We start from the raw sequence: 21,533 nt of genomic DNA, 5'->3' as shown, positions 1-21,533 counted from the left end.
ACATTGAAAAAATAGAATTATTTCCACTTTTCGGAAGTCGTTAAACATCACTTCCTCAGAAGGTAAAAAAATTCAATTAGTGCTACTTTTGTATGTATGTATGTGTTTGTATGTATGTATGTATGTATGTATGTATGTATGTATGTATGTATGTATGTATGTATGTATGTATGTATGTATGTATGTATGTATGTATGTATGTATGTATGTATGTATGTATGTATGTATGTATGTATGTATGTATGTATGTATGTATGTATGTATGTCAAAAACGTAGTTCACTTTTTCCCGAGTATTTTCACCTATGTAAATGGCACGAGAAAAATAATTTTTGTTTTCAGAACACTACTGGCTACCACATAGTGATGAGGTCTAATTTTGGTTAAACCCTAATGTACATACATATGCATAAATTCACATATTGTTAAATTATCACACAATTTTTGGTATTTTTGTTTTTCTATTTTTAGTTCAATATCGCTATGAGATAAGTGAAGTGGCATTTGTATTGATTTTTTTGATTTTAAATTAGTTTATATATACGTCTTTTTTCAAATATGTTATAGTTTCAATTGGAAAATGAAAGCATTTACTTTGATTTCTTATTTATTTACCACAATAGCTGGATGTTTATGTGCTCCTCAGAGTCGTATTGTGGGTGGAGATGATGCGATATTGGGACAAATACCATACCAAGCAGCTCTTTCTATAGCTGGTTTACCAACCTGTGGCGCAGTAATACTTAGCGAACGCTACGCTTTGACATCATTGCAATGTGTTTGTTCTGCCGGAAGTGATAAACCGTAAGTTAACTAATGAATTTTAGGGATATAATTATTGACATTTTTGCAAATAAGCAAGTTGACATAGCATAGTCAAATAGAAAATAAAAAAAATTAAAAACCACGTTATTATTTTTTCTGTCCGTCTGTTTATAAAAATCAGTTTTTGGAGGCCACATACATATGTATATATTCCTTATCCAAATCATATACATATTTTTCTATTACCCAGCAAAAAATAATTGATGTCATACTTTACAAACGACATCTTAATCACATCTAAAAATGCGATTGCATACTTTTCGCTTTTATAAACCAAACATATCCTTACAAATGAAAACACAGTTAAAAATGGGGAAAGAGATGTAGTTATGTGTGGCCGAACATATGATACTCTACAGTTGTAAGAATAATTTAATAAATCATTTATGTTTTTTGTGAAAGAGGCTTCAAATGTGGTATTGGGGAAAATATGTACCGACCCATATAAAATTTGGATTTATTTATGCACAATGAATTTATTTATGTTGAATTTCATCACGTTATTAGTATTTATAAGTGAGGTTAAATGAGAAATATCGCAGACACATCGGTGCCTATAAAACGTGTTTCGTTGTATTTTTGTTTTTGAAAAAATATAGGTATATTTAACATACAGTCAAACTCGGTTGTAACGAATTCTTAATTATTACAAATTATAATTTATAATAATTAAGAATTTGTTACATATATTACATACATATATGGGAAAATTTTTCATAAAATTGCAAAACTTTAAATGCCTACAAATTAAAAACTCGAGCTAATTTTTTCAAACCCTTTGGGCATTTTAGTCTACTGATTTGGGAAAGATTTTCTTGTTGCACAGTGTTATTTTCAAAGTTTTGTATGAAAATGATGTGAATTATTTATATTTTGCTCATGACACTATAAGCTATATTTGGTAAAGGAATGCAGAAAATGGAAAACACCTTTTTTGCAAGGTTGGCAACCGAAACGAGTAACGGTATCGGTATTAAATTTTTTATTATTTCGTTTTCGGTAACAGTATTTAAATTATAACGGTATCGGTACACCGGTATAAAAGTAATATTTCGATATTTATATCGCTATTAATAAAAAATTTATTAAAACTAACAAAAATTAAAAAAACGAACCGAATCTTATAGTAATGTCAGCAAATCATAATAATAAGGTCTATAAACCCTTTCACGCACAAAACTAAACCACTGGAGTTTTTATGAATATGACTTCTCTACACACTTGATTTTGACGTATATTTATCCTTTTTGATGAAACATGGAAAAAGTGTTTTCGAAGGATATCGCAGGATATTATCCTCTTTAGCATGTAGTGACATCAAATTCTAAAAAATAACTTACTTTTCTTTAGAAATAATCATTTACTGTAGCCGTGGACTCAAAATTACGCTCCAAATAGAGGAAAATGTAAAATAAATCTTGGGACACCGGTTTGGACAGAGTTAAAGTCTAATATAGGGTCTTACAATAGTATTTGGAAAAGTAATTCAAATTTATAAGTTCCCTTCATTGGGGATTAAGATTAACTAAATTACTTAACACTTACTATTATGAACCGAAGGCAACAGAATTTTATAAAGTGATTACTCTTACTGCTATTTTGAAAGTGTTATTTATTTATTTATTTCCATTTATTGAAAGTAATCTAAAGCCTCCTTACAAATTGATTACTAGATAAATATATTGTAAGCACAATTCAAACTTATATATTAATATGTATTAATAATTATTTTATATAAATGTTAATTATAACAATTAACACAAATTTGGGTATATTCTAAATGTAATTGTTAATAATTACATGTTGGTGATAACAATGAAACACATAGTCTAAATATGATCCATTACAAAACTAGAAAATTGTTTAACGGACTTGGAAAAATGTCTTTCGCTATATGGTATAATAGCATTCCATAATCGAGCCACTCTCAAATGAAATGATCTTTTCATAACCAAAAAATTAAAACTTGGTATTTTAAGTGAGGATGTCCTAGCCGAATTCAAAAATTCAAATCTTGATGCAAGATATGAAGGTGTGTTACATTTCATTGTTTTATAAAACAGTGTAAGTAACTTTACAAAAATCAATTACATGCGCTGTTACATGATCATGAGATCCAAGATGATACACATATCTCACAATACTTGTAAAGCATTTCTTCAATCTGCAAAAGTTATTATCGCTTGTTAAGTAATATATCTCAATACCATATAATATTAAGGGCATAAGCAGGGCGTGTGCAATTCTCATCCTCACTTTATGGTAAATAGTAGCATATAACCTTCTAAGAATAAAAATAACTCTGATACCATTATTGCCTTCCTTCAATTAAAAGCAAACTGAATCAATAGAAATTTCTAGAGGCTCCTCTGGTTGTGCCCTATAATGTTTTACAGATCATCCTAAAACGGACCCAGAATATATAGTATTCTTTTGTAGATCTACGGTATATTCTTAATTAAAAAACAAGTAAGAAAGTATAGTCGGGCGTGACGTACTCTACACCAGTTATGAATATTAAATGTGATTTATTTTTCATAATAAAACATTTATCTTCAATATTCCCTTGTTCCGATACATTTAAGCAATTTATGGATGAAAAACTAATTTTCTGAAAGAGGCTTTATGTGGGGAGCTAGGGGCAAATATGAACCAAGCTCGATAAAGTTTTGTGGATGTATTTATATTTATATAATATTTATTTGTGCTGAATTTCATCGCGATATTTGTGTTTATAAGTTAATTTTAGGCATTCAAGTAATTTTCTGAAGGGGACTTTGTATGGGAGCTAGGGTCAAATGGGGCCCGATCTTTATGAAATTTGGCAAGGTCATCAAGACTTGTATACAACTTTATCGATATACAGGTATATTTAACATAATTATGAGCTCAGAAGCCCTTTTCGGGGGGTTATGTTGTATGGGGGCTATCCGAAAACGTGGACCGATATTGCCTAATTTCCATACCAAACAAACCTTACCTATACAGAATATTTGTGGAAAATTTCCTCTAGCTCGTTCCGTTCGGATCTATCGTGCTTTCGACAGAGAGACAGACGGACGGACATGACTAGATAGTTTTAGAAATTAATAAGGACCCAGAATATATATACTTTTGTGGGTCTATGACCAATATTTCGATGTGTTACAAACGAAATGACAAAATTAATATACTCCCCATCTTTTTTGATGTTGGGTATAATAATAGACCTTTGAAATTGAACTAAATTGTTAATAATTTTGGTAAGAATAAAATGTCAAATAAACAAGACTTCCAGCCTAAAAATTGTAAAACTCTAGATCTTATTTCTAAACGTAATCGGTTTTGGAAGTTTACAAAATTAAAAAAAAAGTGTGTCACTAACTAATTTCTCCGTCTTCTTTTTATGTTTTTGTCCATAGCTTTCAACTTTTGAACACTAATATTGTACTAACTAAAGACACTTAGGAGTTAAATTCTTTACAAGCTTAACCGTGTGGATTAGAACTTGGATGTTAAAATTTGTCACCAGGTTTTTTCCAATTTTTTAAAGTTTTTTTTTTTTGACTGGGCGATGACGCCCCTTAATAAAATACAAAAATTGGGACAACAGTGGTTAGCTGATATAATTATACATCGTATGGTATATATCTCGTTAAAGTGCCCTGAATTGGAGATGGGTACGACAGCTACAAAAGTTGAAAAACTTGAACGTAATTTTTTTAAAATATCAGTTTTTGGCGCGGCACATTCGCACTTATATAGGAAATAATTTGAATTATTGCGTAAATTTAGTTTTTTGTTATTTTGAACTATAAAATCGGAGGATATTCGAATGCAAAAATTTTATGAACTCTTTAAAAATTTTGCAAAATTTAATTTTTTTTATTTTTGCGGTTTTATATATCAAACATCGACTTATAATTCGTCGAAATTATCCCCATTTCTTAATACTTTAATGTAAAACTGGTGCGCATCAAAAAAGTAAAATAATTGTAGGTTTTGTGGGACAAATAAAATGTACCTAGCATCAAAAAGCATCACTCTATAAATATTTAATACCTTCAAACTATTATTTTTTTATTTGCAATCCCTTATAAATCAAGCTCGTAGAATTCGGATATTAACAGTTTTTTCTTAAATTTTACTAATTCGCGATTTTTCAAAAACTATAAACAACAAGTTAAAAAAAATACTGAAAAGAAATTTCTTACTGTGTATTTTAAAAATTTTTGAAAATAAATCTAATGGTATGCATTTAATGCGCTGAATTTGAGTTATTTTGACAATGATGTGCAATTTTTTCAAATATAACATCCCAGCACAAACTCGGTAATGGGTTGTACTTCCATAACCACTTACTTTTCAACGACTACTACTTATCGTCTGCATTACTTAGAAGTACTCTAGTAAAGACTTTCTTATAATCTGATATAGAAGTACTTTATTTTCGGCTTTGTCATTTTGTTTCCACATTTTATTTAATTGCGTTTTAAGAATTGTGTTTTACAAAAAATAAAACAAAATTAGTTTTGTTTGTGAAAACCATTATATGACGCGCAATAAAATAGCTAAGCAGTGGTGCAGTGTGTAGAACATTTGACTAACAAATTAAAGTCCCTGGTTCGTATTCTAGCTGGCTCTTTTTTTTTTATAAGAGAAATTGCAAGTACTTCTTTAACTCCCTATTTGTAAGCGTGCGCAAGTACTTCTTGCCTCCAATGACATCACCGTGTTAAAATAATGACTTAAAATGCTAATGAAAAAGTGAGGTTTTATTAGCTTTTTAACTCATTACTTTTCAATGTAAGTTTTTCCTGGGATATAAACATAAATACTATTTTTAAGAATTTTTTTAAATATTTTTTTAAATTGCATTTGAAATTATACAATAAAATGTAATAAGTGATGAAGATGATTCGGAATATGATGTTCCTTTGTAATGATTTACAGCGACTTCCACAACTGTTCACATAAACACAAAATTTTAATATTTTTAGTATAAAAAATTTTTCAGCAAGATAAAAATTTCATTCTTTATATTTTAAATATATTACGTCCTGAAAAATTAACTAAGCCATAAAATATAATATTAAATTTGATTTTCGTAGAAAAGGAGTGAAAAATGTAATCATGTTTTTGTGAACACTATTGTAACCCTTTTTCCGCATGTATATATCAGCATTTATTGTAGCGAACTTTTGCTGTAATGATAGGTTTAAGACTCTTTTGCATGTTTTTAATAAAATTTGATTAAAAATATGTGTTAATTTTAGTTTATTCTTCATTTATCGCCACCTAATGCTTTTTTAGGTAATGGGGCATTGGAAATCTCCTTATTTTGGTATATTTGTGCTTATTTGAAACATTTTTGGTTCGATTCCGCCTTGTTTATTGTTGAGGACCTTGATGTGTTGACCCCTTGAAGTGTCTACATAGGGGATTGTTTTCAATATTCCTTCTATTTTTTTTTAAGATTCCTAACTGTTCTCAATGAAACCACCACATATCAATAAAAATCCTACTCCAAAACTTTAGTGCATTTTTAGTATTTCTTTAGGATTTCAGGGATTGCTATTGATTTTGGGTTGGTTCCCTGAAAAAAAGTTAAGAACCCTTAGGAAAATAGTCTTAGGGTGTGAACCACACTTAACTATCAGTATGCAAGACGGTGGCCATAAACAAAACACCTAGAGACTTGCGAAGCACGGTATTAAACGTTTGGATTGGCCCCAACAATTATTTTAATTAAAACATGATTACATTTTTCAATCCTTTTCTACGAAAATCAAACTTAATTTCGTAATTTATGGCTTAGTTAATTTTTCAGGGCGTAATATATTTAAAATATAAAGAATGAAATTTTTATCTTGCTGGAAAAATTTTTTATACTAAAAATATCAAGCTTTTTATTAAAATTTTTTCATTGCCTCTTTTTCATACTAAACAAAATTTACTGTTACTTTCACAATTTTGTGTACACTGTAAAGAAATATGAAAAAACATAGCTTAAAAACAAAGTTCAAAATTTAAGATTTAATCAATTAGGACCTAACTAGATCGGGGAACCTTATAACCATATAATACCGGTTTATTCGAGTGCCCCGAAAATCCAAAAGATTTATTTAAATCGACCCAGCCGTTTGGCTGTAATTAATTTTGGCCAAAAAAGGATAAAATTTATTTATATTCTATTATTTTGGCATCTATAAAACTTGTTTGTGTTAAATCTATTCTCGTAAAATTTTTCAGAGAAATTTTAGTTCATATAATACCGGTTTATTAGTGTCCCGAGGAACGACCTTTTTAAAAATTTTATGTATGAAAAAAATTTATGTCAGATTTTTTGGCAAGCACCCTTCTAATATGTTCAATTTTGTTAGATTTTAATGTTGCCAAAGTTTGAGCACCATTAAAAGATGTTAACACCTACCACTGGGGCCTCAAAGTTTTGAAAATCTTGATTTTTTGGCGATACTGTTTATAATATTTTATATGCTATAAAAAACGTAAGTACACAGACGGAAAAGGAAATATACACGCCTGGTACCAAATTGACACCACAGAGTTTACAATTTTTCAATAACATCCGTTGTCAAAGTATATACATTAGGGATATAACTAATTTTGCGAAATTTTTGGCATACCACCACGTGATGGCCAATGTTGTATAATTATTGAAAATCATTTTTTTAGGTTATTTGAAATCAAAAACATCACGCACCAACCTCAATTTCTAATATAAACCATTTTTTTTAATTTTTTATTTTTTTAATTTAAGATTAAAATATTTATATATGGGCATTTCTACCTAGAAGTATATTTTTCTCACTCATCTCCGAACTTTTTGATTTTTTACAAATATACTATTTTACATCCCTAAATCAAAAAGTCCATAAAAAAATTATTTGTTGATCATATTTGTTATCTCCGATGGACCGATTTTACGGGTTTTCTCGCCTACATCGAAATTGAATTAATCAATTCCTCCCCTGAGCTACTGTCAGTTTCAGGAATGCCCAGGAGTTGTTCTTTAGTCCCATGTGATACCAGAACAGCAACCCTTTCTGCTCTGTTTTGAGGATACCTGGTAGTAGTTTTCCAACCCAGTGCACGCAAACAGCCTCGTTTTGGGGTATCTTAAGTCTGTCCAATACATTTTGAAACTAGTTTGGTTTTACCTGTATGGGCCGCCAGTGATACAGTGTGAGGAAAAAATAGACTTAAAAAACAATGTTGTGGGTCTAAAATTAAGTGTATACCATAGCAAAATGAAATGAGATTTTGTCTTATTCGGTTTATTCGACAAATAATTATTTGATGTTTTAAGTTAGCCGGTTAATAATCAGATAATTCAAAATTATTCGGTTAATCGAGTTATTAATATTATTTCTTTTTTGCAATATTTGTCTTCCTATAAAAACACAATTATAATTTTCAACTTCTTTAAATTGAATATGTAAATTTTTTAGTTAAGTTTTTTCTCAAATATTAGAAATAATTTATTTTCATGTGAAATCCTTTTCTATATAAAGAAATTAAGTTAAATAATTTTATGTTTTTGGGATTTTTCGACGAGTTCCAGAATTCATACGTTCCAATGAACTAGTGTATAACTATTGCTGAAGAACTTATTTGAAATATTTAAGAAACACAACACTGTTCTTCAAAACTGGATGTAGAAGTAAAGGCGATGTCATTATTTCGAAGATTTCTTTTTAGGAATCTGAAAGTTTCTGGGTTTCTGTATGAACCGATTCTAGAAGTAGGTAAATCAGAACAAATTCTCACAATATTTCAGAAGTATTGTTATAAAAATCATCAAATAAATATTCTTCTTTATAGAAAAATAATTAAGGAATTAATAAAGGAAGAAAATTTATTATAAAAATATTGAATTTTGTATAAAATATACAGTAATTTTGCTTAGTTTTCTTAGTCGGTTAATTGATATAAATTATTCTTTTGCTCGTTATTTGAAATTTGGCAATTTTCATTTATTCGAGCGATTAATCGTTAAAAATTGATCGATTAACCGATCGACTATTAATAGTTTGATTAATACGCATCGATTGAGAGGTAATCCTTCAAAAAAGTGGTCCACGGGACATCCTACTGTTTATGTGGAATTTCGTTTCTATATTGGAATTTTATAGCAAATTATGAGCGTTGAAGCCATTGGAGCCATCCCCATAAAATTTTACAGGCAGGATTTTGTTTATATGAAACCTGTTATGTTAAGTCTTGTTTCTGTATTGGAATTTTGTAATAAATTAAAAGCTTTAAAGTCACTTTATATGGGGGATGGGGTCAATTATGAACCGATCTTTAAACTTGTTTATGTCAAATTTCATAACTAAATATCCTGTTTTTATGCGGGAACCCGTGCCGGAAATCTATTAAAATGTGTAAAATAGTGTAAATGAAAATGATATTATCTTAACATTTCGAACCAGAGACAGTAATTGTTATTATTTTTATTTAAAAAAATTAAAATTACAAATTTTATTTGGTTTGTGTTTTATTTCTCAGAAAATACAAATTGCTTTTGATTTGAATTTTTTATATTTTTCGTAAAAATTACTGAGAACTTTTTCAAATAAAAATCAATAATAAAAAACACAAATAATTTTTAAGCCATAAGGCACAAATAAAAATCAGGCAATGATTTTTTAAAGAGAGATTAATAGAAAATTGGTAAAATTTCTTTACCACTGATATCATCGACCAAATTTGCAGAAATTGTGCAGAAATTAGATTCGAAAATTGGAAAATTAATATTTTTTAGGTGATTTTTATTCTTTGCTTTGAAAAATAAAAATTATTGATTGATTTCTATTTTTTGTTTGAATAAATAAAAATTACTGAATGAGTATTATTAAAAACAACATAAATAATTTTTTATTGAAACAAATAAAATTAAAATCAAAAATAATTTTTATTTTCAATTTTTATTATAAAAATCAAGAAAAAAAGTTTATTGAAGAAATCGATAAAAAAAGGTCTGGGAAATATTTTGGTACATTCAAAACATTTCTAGGACGATTCTTTCATACTGATTTTTTTAACCAAAAATTTCATAGATAATAATTATTTTCTGTCTCTGTTTCGAACAAATCTTAGAATATCTTCTAGAGAAATATAGCACACCTTTTGTTAGGTTTTTATTCTTTTTATATTATTACAATAAATTAAGTTAGAAAAACATGATTGATGGCAAATTCAAGAACGAAGGCCAGTTTATGTAATAAGTATCAAAATTCGGTGTAAGTCGGCAAAATAACGGTAATAGGGCTTTTTATACAAAACTAACCATAAAAAAACTGTTTCATAATTATAGCGCACTCTTTGAAATACGTTGAAACAATATTGAAAAATGTTAATTAATTTTGAAAAATTGCAACTAATTATTATGAAAGGACAGTTGTCTATGCTTCTAAATGCAATTTAATTTGATGTGACAAATATTAAGCAGTTGTATTTGGTTATTTTTGCTGAAATGTGTCTTATAGTACTAGTAAATTACTTTATGTCAAAATATGCCTCTAATTGGTCAATAGTCCAATTTTTTTAATGAGAATTATATCTAGTGACATTGGAGATAACTTTGACATGAAATTTTAAAATTTTTTCCCAGGTAAACAACAGTCTGACCCTCTAACATGGGTCACTTTTTGACAGATTTAAGATCGTGATGATAATTTTATCAAATTTCACCATGAAACCTTAAAAAACTTGCTTCTAATGTTTAATAATTATCTATGGAATAATAACACATCATTACTATGATCTGAATATGCTTAATTCTATGTAAGCTAAACCTCACATGTAATATAAAAAAATTAAGAACTAATATCTAATATCGTATTACATCGATTTGATAATAAACTTGTATGTATATTAATTAAATAAAAATAATAGTTTTCATTCGAATTGACCTCCATTTTCCATTTTTTGAAATTAAAATTTCCATTTACTGAAAATAAAATTTCCATTTATAAGAATTTTAAAAACATTTTTTGGTGGTGTTTCAGTTAGCACATGTGCATGTGCTAGAATATGAAAATACTAGAGTCACTAAATTTTAACCTTTTGGAGAAAATATGATCACATTTTTGGGCCTATTTAAACATAGGCCTAGTTGAAATATTAAAAATGCTCAATGCTATCGCGCTAAATTCAGAAATTTTGGATCTATCAAGGAAATATTCTCATATAACATTGACCAAATTGTTATCAAATGTTTATAAATTATATTATAATTGATTAATTAACGATTCATGTCTTCAGAATTTAAAATCGCTGCATAAATTGATTGTAAATTGCTAAAAAATTAATTTGTTAAAAAAACCCAAAATGTTCGCTACACTTAGGCAACTAAATACCAACTGGGACTAAATGGGTCTTAAAATATAGGGGCAGAAGTATTTTATCATCCCGAGATCCAATATTGATAAACATTTCATTTAAGAATATTTTATTGCTAATTTGATTATAAATGCGCTATAATTTTGAATCAATAATTAAGGACTTGTTTCGTAAAATATTTTCTAGCGCAGTTATTTTGCTATTTTAAAATAAATTTCAATATTGTTTTAATAAAGTATGCTTTAATTTACCGCCAAAAAAAATTATTACCTAAAGCTTTTTTAATGGTATAAAAAGAGAAAATAATAAACAAAAAATGCGCTATATTTTTGAGCAGTGCTTTATATCAGAGGACAAGCAACAAAGTTATTGACATATTCCCAAACCTTCAAAATAAACCATAATGTTTTTATACCTTTCACCTTCGTGAAAAGGGTATACATATATAAGTTTGTTATTCTGCTCATAATTTAAAAATATGTATTAAGTTTGTGTCCTCATGAGGTATAAATACAATATGGGCATTTCCATCGTGACGAACGTTCCGGTCATACGTTTTAGAGGTGAAAAATTAGGATAATATATGTACATACATATGAGCAAAATCAAAAATTTTTAAGAATTAAGCTATGTATACACGGTTGTTAGATCTTACAACGTTGGCAGTAAAATGTGCAGAAAATGTCTAACAACGGTGTCAATTTTCAAACTTGATCTTGCAATATTGTCAGTAATGCTTTTTCTGACAAAAAAATTGCAAGTTCACACGATTGTTCGACATTTTCTGCATATTTTACTGACAACGTTGTAAGATCTGACAACCGTGTATCAGAGCTTTTAGATACAATTTTTTTCGAAATTTGTATTCTTCTGACAAAAACCACATTTAGTGGTAAATTATAAATAAATACTAAAATGTTAATGTTATTTAAAAAAATTATTTTTTGCAATTTATTTCAAAAGCCATTTGAAGTAGCTTTTTCGTAGATTTTTATATCAAATCTAAGTACATTTTTTAATTTTTTTTTGGACTGATTTGAAAACTTAATTTTAATTATGTGTTATTATGTATAAATTCATAGTGAAATGTGTTCAAATTGTTAAAAATTTTGCTATATATCTGAGTTTATTTTTGAGGTTATGAAATCCGTACCTAGGTCGTTAAATTGTATATCCTTAAAATATTTTAATGCGCACCGGATTTTGGCATAATGCAAAAAGAGAGCTTTCATTTGACACTAATATTTCCGCAAATCATATGGCGCTATAGTTGTCTGAAAGCAAAATATTAAGTAATATAAATCCACCATAAAACACAAAGTCGCTCAACCAAATTTTTTTTAATTGGATTAGGCATAACTTCCACACAAAGCCCATAAAAATGGATATATTCACTTCAATAACGCAAAAAAAAACTTTCAAATGTAAAACTACCACATTACTGACCCTTCTGATGATAATACAATAATCGGTCATAACTCCCATATTACTTTTTTTCATACATTTCTTAAAAAGATCATTTGTTGAATTTCTGTGCATTTTTCTCCTCTTATCAGCTAAAAAAATCATAACTATCACCTAATTGAATAAATTGCATAAATATCACATACATATTTTTAAATAACAATGTTTCACAATTCGAAGATTGCACTTGAAAAACTTTGAAATTCTATAAAAAATAAACCAGCTTATATTTATTTTTGTTTAAATTGAGTTCCATATACTAAACTTGATTACGATTCAAAGTTTTGAACACTTCTGAATGTCAACTAAAAAGTTATCGGGATATATCCTGTTTCAACGTGACAATCGTGAAATTTAGAAATCTATAAAAGGAAATCGAAAATTTGCCTTTTACGCATATTTATCTTTTTATATTTCTATGCTTTAAGATAACTATTATTCCAACAAATATTTTACGATAAAAGTCCATTAGCCTTTAAAATTATAAAAACTATTAAGAGAAAATGTTAATAAAGATGAAAATTATGCCTATATTTTATTGTAACTTTCGATTCCGATAGTGGTTAAGAAGACCTGTGGGGTCTATAATTTAATAAAATTTGAATCTTTTTCTATAATTTGAATTTTATTTTTGATGACTTTTAGTTTTTGAGCCACGGTGGACTTTTCGGTGGAAATGCCCATATGTATACGTAAATAAATACAAATTTTAAGAGTAGATGCAGATGTACATATTTTAATTTTTTTTAATTCTTTTATATACTGTGAACGTCAAAAGAAAGTGTACAGCAATTTCAGTTCTACAAAAGTCTTTGTAACAGTACAGTTATCGATAAAAATTAAAATGTTTTATTGCAGTTTAGAGGTTTATATAATACAAATTTAACTGTGATCGACCAGTGTGAAACACAGTCTTAGATTATAAATATTTTCTAAAAACAATGCTGATTTTTAAGTGAGCATTGGAAGCATAGCTCTTTCGTTTGTTGAATGTATCGGAGAAATGCTTATGATAGGGCTAAAAAAATAATTTTTTAATATTTTAATCGTACACTAAACTCTTATTTACTGTATTTTTGCAATCGTACATTTGCAATCGTACATGATCAAAAAATTGGTCTATATTCGAATATGTAAAATAGATATTTTTTTTTATTTCATTTGTTTTAAGAAGTTTAAAATCCTATTCTTTTTTAATATTTTAGATGGCCACCACAAATGTTTACGATTACTGCCGGCACTACTGATCTTTATAATGGAGGTTCACGTATTGTTTTAGAAAAAATTACTGTCAATCCAAATTATAATGATCTTACAACAGGCATAGCTCTATTAAAACTTTCTCAGCCTCTAATATTTAGCGATTACATACAACCGACTGCTTTGTCTAAAACTGATCCACCTGTCGGTGCTGAAGTAGAAATTTCCGGTTGGGGTCGAATAAAACATGGAGAAAATGATATGTATCGTACTCTTCAAATTAATGATGCTACTTTAATTGATGCTTCCGAATGTTTTAGAACCATGGGTAGTACCAATGATGAAGTAATATGTTTGGGGCATACGCGAAAAAATGGAATATGCCAGGGCGATTTTGGTTCTCCCGCTGTTTACCACAATCAATTGATTGGAATAGCGGCATCTGTATTGGGTGAATGTGGCAGTTTCTTACCAGACGTGTTTACTAGTATGGCTTTCAATTATAACTGGATAATGGAGCAAATGATGTAGATTTATAATTGATCTTTCTCAACAGAATTCATTTTTCACAAGAAATACACAGAAAAAAAGTTTTAGCATAAATACATATTATGAACTGTTTTCATTGACAAAAGTTAATAAAATTTAAAAACAAGTTTTTCAAACAGAATCTAGAAGGCTTGTCGTAAAATATTTTAATCTTAACTTTTATTTTTGTATTTGTTAAAAAATGTATGGCATTTTCTTCAGAACATTTTTTATTTCTCGTGATCTTTATATTAAAATCGATGAAATGTGCGCGTCATTTGTGAGATTTTATGAGGAATTAATATTAAACTATGTATACTGATGTTTTCTTATTTCAGATTTTGTTTTTCAATATTTTTATATCTTTATCATACAAAATTCGCTAATACAGGATTATTATCTACAAAATATGGAAACTGTGCCCGTAAAACACATTACCAGGATACACTTAACAGGTATATGCATCACTACAACAATACAAAAACAACATGTATTTTTGGCAGAGACCTGTCAATGGACCCAAAAAGCAAGATTTTGGAATAACCTGATTTGTGCCACTAAATTTATATCTTTCGCTACCAAAGTTTATCTAAAGAAAGTGGACCAGTCAACGGGCGCAATACTAAAGGTTATTGATTTCTGAATTGGCCTGATTTGTGCCAATAAAGTTGTGTTCCAAACGGATGAAGTTTGGCTAAAGACAGCGGACCTAACAAAGGGTGCAATGCGGATGATGGTTGAAATGTATTTTTTGTGCAAACAATATTATTTTTTTATAAACTAAACATTTTTAATTTTTAATTATTCAAATTTTATTTTGTTACAATAACTTCAAATAAACAAAAACAAATTTTGACAGAGAAGGTATGCAAATAAGAAAACAAAAAAATTATCAGCTGTTCAATTGCATATACCTGTTTAATGTATACTGCACATTACAATTATCCAAAATATATTTAAATTATGTGTGTTCACCCTGTTTTAACCCATTTACGGTCGCTGTGCCAATTTGGGAACACTTAATTTTTAAGACTGTATTAAAAAACGGTTAACTCTGGTTTATTTATTTTTTCAGTATTGAGTAGAGGAAAGTGCTCAGAATAAATATTAAATCAAACAATTTAACTAAATTCATTGTTATTGTTGTAATAATCTATTAAACTTCAGTGGACAAAAATATACTAAAAACATGTTATAAAATAAATTTGTTATAATTTTTTAAACAAAGTATGACAGTTATTAATTTGAAACAAACGGTCTAAAAATAATCTGATAACATAGTAGTGCCCGTGTCTGCCATTTCACTCTGTTTCTAGTTTCTGGGACGTCTGTAAATCGTTAAAAAACGCGAGCTACATAAAAACGGAAATCCTCTCTAATGTCCTAATTATTAATATTTTTTTTTTCGTTTCTACTTTTTTGCATTGTTGAAAATAAATATACCGTGAAGTTTCAAAAATTTAACTTGTACTTTTTGATTGGCTGTAAATGGGTTAAACAAGACGATAATAAATTTTTCGAATTTTTTTGTAGAATCGAAAGTTACAGAACACAGGCACTGATTAGTTTTTTTTTCAATTTTTTTATGAATATCACAGATAATGAGAAAAAAATTAAAAAATTACATACATATGCATACATTTTACAACTTTTCCTATTTAACAAAGGATAGTGTTATAAAACAATAAAGCAATCACCTGTAAATTCGGCACTTATTTAGGTTGACACCATGAACACAATTTCAACTATTATTTGGTGCCGGTTCACACAGGTACACTTTTTTGGAAAACTTTTGATTTTGTGTGTGAGAAAAAGAGATCGAAATATCAACCATCTCTCTCTCCCACACATAAAATCAAAAGTTTTCCTGTGTGAACCGGCACTTATAAGTCATAATACCAAAAAAAGTTGAGTTGTTTCAATTTCAACTAAACTAAGTTGTAAACCGTAATAGGAGCATTATATTTCGGAGTTGGGAGATAATGCATGTTTTCACACTGGGAAAAAAGTTTTCACTGTAGACTTAATGTCTACACATAGTGCCCGTCTACACTAGGAAACTTTTTTTGGGAAACTTTTGATTTTGCGTGAGAGAGAAAGAGATAGACGTTACTCTTAAAACAAATCAATGCTATTAACAAAGAATAAATAAGAAATGAAACTGTTGTCAGGGATGGCAAAATTGGTACGATGGTACTTTTTTTGGTACTTTTTGATGTTCAAAAATACCGTGATACTCCCTAGTATTATTTGATACTCTCAAATCATCTTTAAAATTTCAAATTATTATTCAAATTTGAAATTCCTAGAATGTTTTAGCACATATCTACATAAAATTATCAAAAACGCATCAACTAAAAGTTCTAGAAAAAAAACGGCGAATAAAATTATAGAGTAATGGAATTATTTTCACTATTACCAGAATTAAAGAAATCAAATTTTAGAAGCCACTTATTTAGAAGTATGTTTGCAAATCACTAATGCAGCACATTTCGAAATGGAATTTAGAATTTTTTCTTGATTGGCATTATAAGAATATTAATCTAATTAAAATTCCATTGTTAATATTTTATGAGAAAATTACCAAAAATTTCAATATTGAAAAAATGTTTGACTTTAAAACTCATTATTTCCAAATGACAGAAACTCGAAGGTTTCAATCAAAGAATAAATAAGAAATGAAACTGTTGTCAAAAGTACCTAAGTCTACTGTCATCCGGTACCTAACTCTAAGAATGTATTAGTAGAATTCTCAAGTCAACATAGTTGCAAAAAACCGTATTGAAAAATATTGAAAAAAAATATTACATTTCAATTTATACTTTGAAAGGTTTCTTAAGATATTTTCCACATATTTTATCTACAAACATTATATAAACACGTCTATTTGTTTTTTAATCTATAATATTGAAAAAATAAATTATTTATTTGAAATATGTTTTTCGTTTACCATACGAAAATTTACAACATTGTTTTTTTTTTAGTTTTAATTTCAACCAACAAAAATTCAATGTCAAAAAATAAAAAATATTTTTTTCGTTTGTAAAAAATATATTATTTTCGGGCTATTAAATGTGTTTAAATCAGCGGTTCCCACCATTTTTTACTTCGCGGACCCCTTGAGGAATTTATTTAATTTCACGGACCCCCATACATATTTTGATATCTTATTGTTATAAATAACACTGTGATACAAAAGTGAAGAAAAATAAAATGCAGGCGTTCTCATATACCAATTCTATTTCGTTATAGTCCATAGAGTACGAATATATTTTTAGTTTTCCCCTATCACTTCGTTAACTTACTTTTTAAGAGCAAAAGATGCGAAAAAGAGCCATTTTTGAAGTTTTAAATTTGAAAAATCATAAGTTTAGTAGTTTTCATCCGATTTTCAAATCCGATTTTTTTTTTTTTAATGATACAAGTGTCTTTTAATCCAAAAAAAGAAATCCAAAATTTATGGTCAAATGTCTGAGTTACGGTCGTTTAAGTAAAAAAACTCACACTTTTTTAAAAAATTTTCATTTTCATCATGCTCTACTTTGACCATGAGGCAGTGAGTTCATCTTTTATTACTTTCCTGAAGAATCACATAAAGGAAGGTTTCTAAAACTTGTTATTTCATAAAAATCTATGAAAAACTGGATAATTTATGCCAATTTTTCTAATAGCATGTTTTTCGAATTTTTGGTTTTCTCCATACAAATTAATTTTTGTATAAAAATGTTTATAAACATTTTTTAAACTTGTTACAAAGAAAACCAGAAACATGAACGTTTTTGTATGGAAGAAATATGCTATATTTTTATAAAACTTAGCACAACTCATAACCTTTTTCATCGATTATCATAAATTGACCATCATTGGAAACCCAACTTAATGTGGCTTTTTTCAAATGTAATAAAAGCTAAAGTTATTGCTTCATGGCCAACGTAGAGCAGTATGAAAATTAAAAATTGTGAAAAAAGTGTGAGTTTTTTTACTTAAATGGCCGTAACCAAGACATTAATCATAAATTTTGGATTTATTTTTTTGGGTTGGAAGACAACACTTGTATCTTTAAAACAAAATATCCAATTTGAAAATCGGTTGCAAACTACCAGACATATATTTTTTTAAAGTTAAAACTTCAAAAATAGCTCTTTTTCACAACTTTTGCTCTTAAAAAGGAACTAAACGAAGTGATCGGGAAAAATTAAAAATAAATTCCTACTCTATGGACTATAACGAAATGGAATTGGTATATGAGAACCCCTGCATTTTTTTGCTGTATCACTGTGTAATTGTTCGAAAATTGTCTTAGTCCTGGTCCATAAACCCTATAAAATATTCCCGTACATTGAGAACATTTAGTATTTCGGAGATGTTTTCAATTTCATGGTTTTAAATATAGAATGACTTCTAACATGATGTTTAATTTTATGATCGTGAGAGCTTTCATGTTCATTTCTCGTCAAGGTAGAGAAAAGGTTTCTTTAACAAGTATTGTCGACATGTGCTTAAAGAGTCACGTTTCTAAATTTTTTTGCGATTGCATAGGAGTGAGCTGAGTATGTAAGCTAAATTTTCGGGAAAATATGTGAAAGTTAGACTTCTTCGATGTTGTTGCGGAATGCGTTACCCACATAAAATATGACTTGAACTCTTTGCGAATGTACTGTGAATTTGGATCTTAAATTTGAATTTTAAAATACCTACGAATTATTTTACTGCGTGGTTTTGACTATTTACGCAAAACGCTATGAATTTTCTGATGTTGATTTAATAATATTGGACAACAAAATGAAGTTAAAATCTGTGTATCACGTTGGAATGGAATATTTATATTTAAAATTAACTAGATTAACACTTTTGCTTACAATTTAAAAAAATATTATGAAATGTGACCTAACTTCATATTCCGGGATACTAGTATCAGTATTTAATTCTAAGGCAAATCATTATCCGTCTGCTATAAAAACATTTATATTTATAAAAATTACAAATCACGTAATACTTTACTTTATAAAAGTGAAACAATAAATTTGTAGCGCCTAGCTTCATCCTGATAAACGACCGAAACAATAAAATTCAAAGAGTCACCAACAAATCTGGGATTATTGAATAAAAATTGTGTATTTTAGTATTTATGAAAAATTTGGAGATATTTTTAATATTTTGTAACATATAGAGAATATTTTTTATTCATGATTTTTTTCGTTCGTCTTCGCGGACCCCCTAGGATTTTGCTACGGACCACTAGGGGTCCGCGGACCCCCTTTTGGGAACCGTTGGTTTAAATTGTGCAAAAAAATTATAAAATATAATGTTAAGTGATAAAAAATATTTCAAAGTGCTATTATCCTCAAATTTTCGCGAAAAAGTTTTGAAGTTTGGAGAAAGAATAAAATTTTTACAAATGGGCATTTCCACCGAAAAGTCCACCGTGGCTCAAAAACTAAAAGTCATCAAAAATAAAATTTCAACTTCTATTATTATAGAAAAAGATTCAAATTTTATTAAATTAAAGACCCCAAAGCTTTTCTTAACCACTATGATGAGAAATCGGAATTAAAAGTTACAATAATATTTCAGGCATATTTTTGCACCTTTAGCAGCATTTACTTTTAATAGTTTTTATTATTTTAAAGGCTAATATTTAAATGGACTTTTATCGGAAAATATTTGTTGGAATAATAGTTATCTTAAAACATACAAATATAAAAAGATAAAGATCCTTAAAAGGCAAATTTTCGGTTTTCTTTCATAGACTTTTAAATGTCACGTTCGTCACGTTGAAACAGGATTTATCCCTATAACTTTTTAGTTGGCATTCAGAAGTATTCAAAACTTTGAATCTAAATCAAGTTTAGTATATAGAACTCAATTTAAAAGAAAACAAAAATAATTCTAAGCGGGGTTATTTTTTATAGAATTTCAAAGTCTGTCACGTCACATTACATAAATTTTCTCAAGTGCAACCTTCGAATTGTGAAATATTGTTATTTAAAAAGATGTGATATTTATGCAATTTATTCAATTAGGTGATAGTTATGATTTTTTAGTTGATAAGTGGAAGAAAAAGCACAGAAATTCAACAAATTATATTTTTAAGAAATGTATGGAAAAAAAGTGATTTTCGGTTTTTATTATCATCGGTTTTTATTATCATCAGAAGGGTCAGTAGTTGTACATTTGAAAGTTTTTTGTGTGTTTGTATTATCAGGATGGCGAAATTTTAGTTATATATCCAAGTTTATGGGTATATCAAATGTGGGCTTTGTATGGAAGCTATGCTTAATCATTGACCAATTTTTAAAAATATTAGTATGAACGATTTTTGTGTATGTCAAAATTATTTGTGTTGAATTTTATGGTGATATAAGCATTTTTAAAAGTTTTATGTTAATTAATGTTAATTCTTATATTATTCTTATACGGGAGCTATTTTCAACTAAAATGTTATTAAATAGTCGAAATATTTCTCCGATTCCAAAAACTTTCAACAATGTCCGTCCAAAATAAATCTATGGACTAATTAATTTTCAATAATATTGCAAATTTCATCATTGAAAATTTTTGTCACGTCACACATAACGGCTTGTACAAAAAAAATCTGAAAACAATTTTTTAGTTCTAAAAGCTGAAAAACCATCAATAAATATTCCGAATTACAATAAAAAAGGTTTTAACCAAATAGCCAGGTGAAACTCGCAGATTTTTACATTTTTGTCAAAAAAGAAATAAGCAACTTCTATTTCTGTCACATCACGTCACGCACTTTAACTACTTATATTTTAGGGCCATTAAGATCTTTCAATTTCTTCTTCCGACAAGTTATAGAGCTATTGAAGCCCTATATAAAATATATATATATATATATATATATATATATATATATATATATATATATATATATATATATATATATAAAATATAAATTATTGTGAAAAAATTGTTATTAATGAATATAAACAATACAAACGGTTTGAAAAAAATTCAATATGTTTGTGTAAAAATCAATTTTTTTTAATTTTAATACGAACAAACAGCAAGCATTTGTACAAACACGAAACACTCTCATACACTACAGAACAGGCTTGCACAAACGTAAAATATTGGTATGTTTGTCAAGCCGCTTGTGTAGTCTATTTGGGCCTTAATATAAAACGATATAAATAAATCTCTTAT

The 21,533-nt window shown here is 28.0% G+C and overlaps 2 protein-coding genes across 6 annotated transcripts in view; one reads left to right on the top strand and one right to left on the bottom strand.

Annotated features, from left to right (window-relative positions):
• Window positions 1-21,533, bottom strand: part of LOC119608024 (carboxypeptidase M) — a 141,585-nt gene that overhangs the window by 61,896 nt on the left and 58,156 nt on the right. The gene's annotated exons all lie outside the window — the stretch shown is intronic.
• Window positions 503-14,540, top strand: LOC119608029 (serine protease SP24D). Its single transcript, XM_037962254.1, has 2 exons — window positions 503-803; window positions 13,841-14,540. The coding sequence occupies exons 1-2, from the start codon at window positions 580-582 to the stop codon at window positions 14,364-14,366; spliced, it is 750 nt and encodes a 249-aa protein (XP_037818182.1). The 5' UTR covers window positions 503-579; the 3' UTR covers window positions 14,367-14,540.

The sequence above is a fragment of the Lucilia sericata genome, unplaced genomic scaffold (assembly GCF_015586225.1).
Source record: "Lucilia sericata isolate MDLA Ls3-8-SP2 unplaced genomic scaffold, ASM1558622v1 Contig000776F_arrow, whole genome shotgun sequence".
NCBI classification, from domain to species: Eukaryota; Metazoa; Arthropoda; class Insecta; order Diptera; family Calliphoridae; genus Lucilia; species Lucilia sericata.
The sequence above is the reverse complement of the archived record's forward strand: the minus strand, read 5'-3'. Positions and strand labels throughout refer to the sequence as shown.

What these genes read in the sequence shown, in the direction of transcription:
- LOC119608029 (XM_037962254.1), top strand. Translation starts at nt 580, where the DNA reads ATGAAAGCATTTACTTTGATTTCTTATTTATTTACCACAATAGCTGGA. An exon ending in TCTGCCGGAAGTGATAAACC is followed by an intron (nt 804 to 13,840) that starts GTAAGTTAACTA and finishes TTAATATTTTAG; the next exon opens with ATGGCCACCACAAATGTTTA.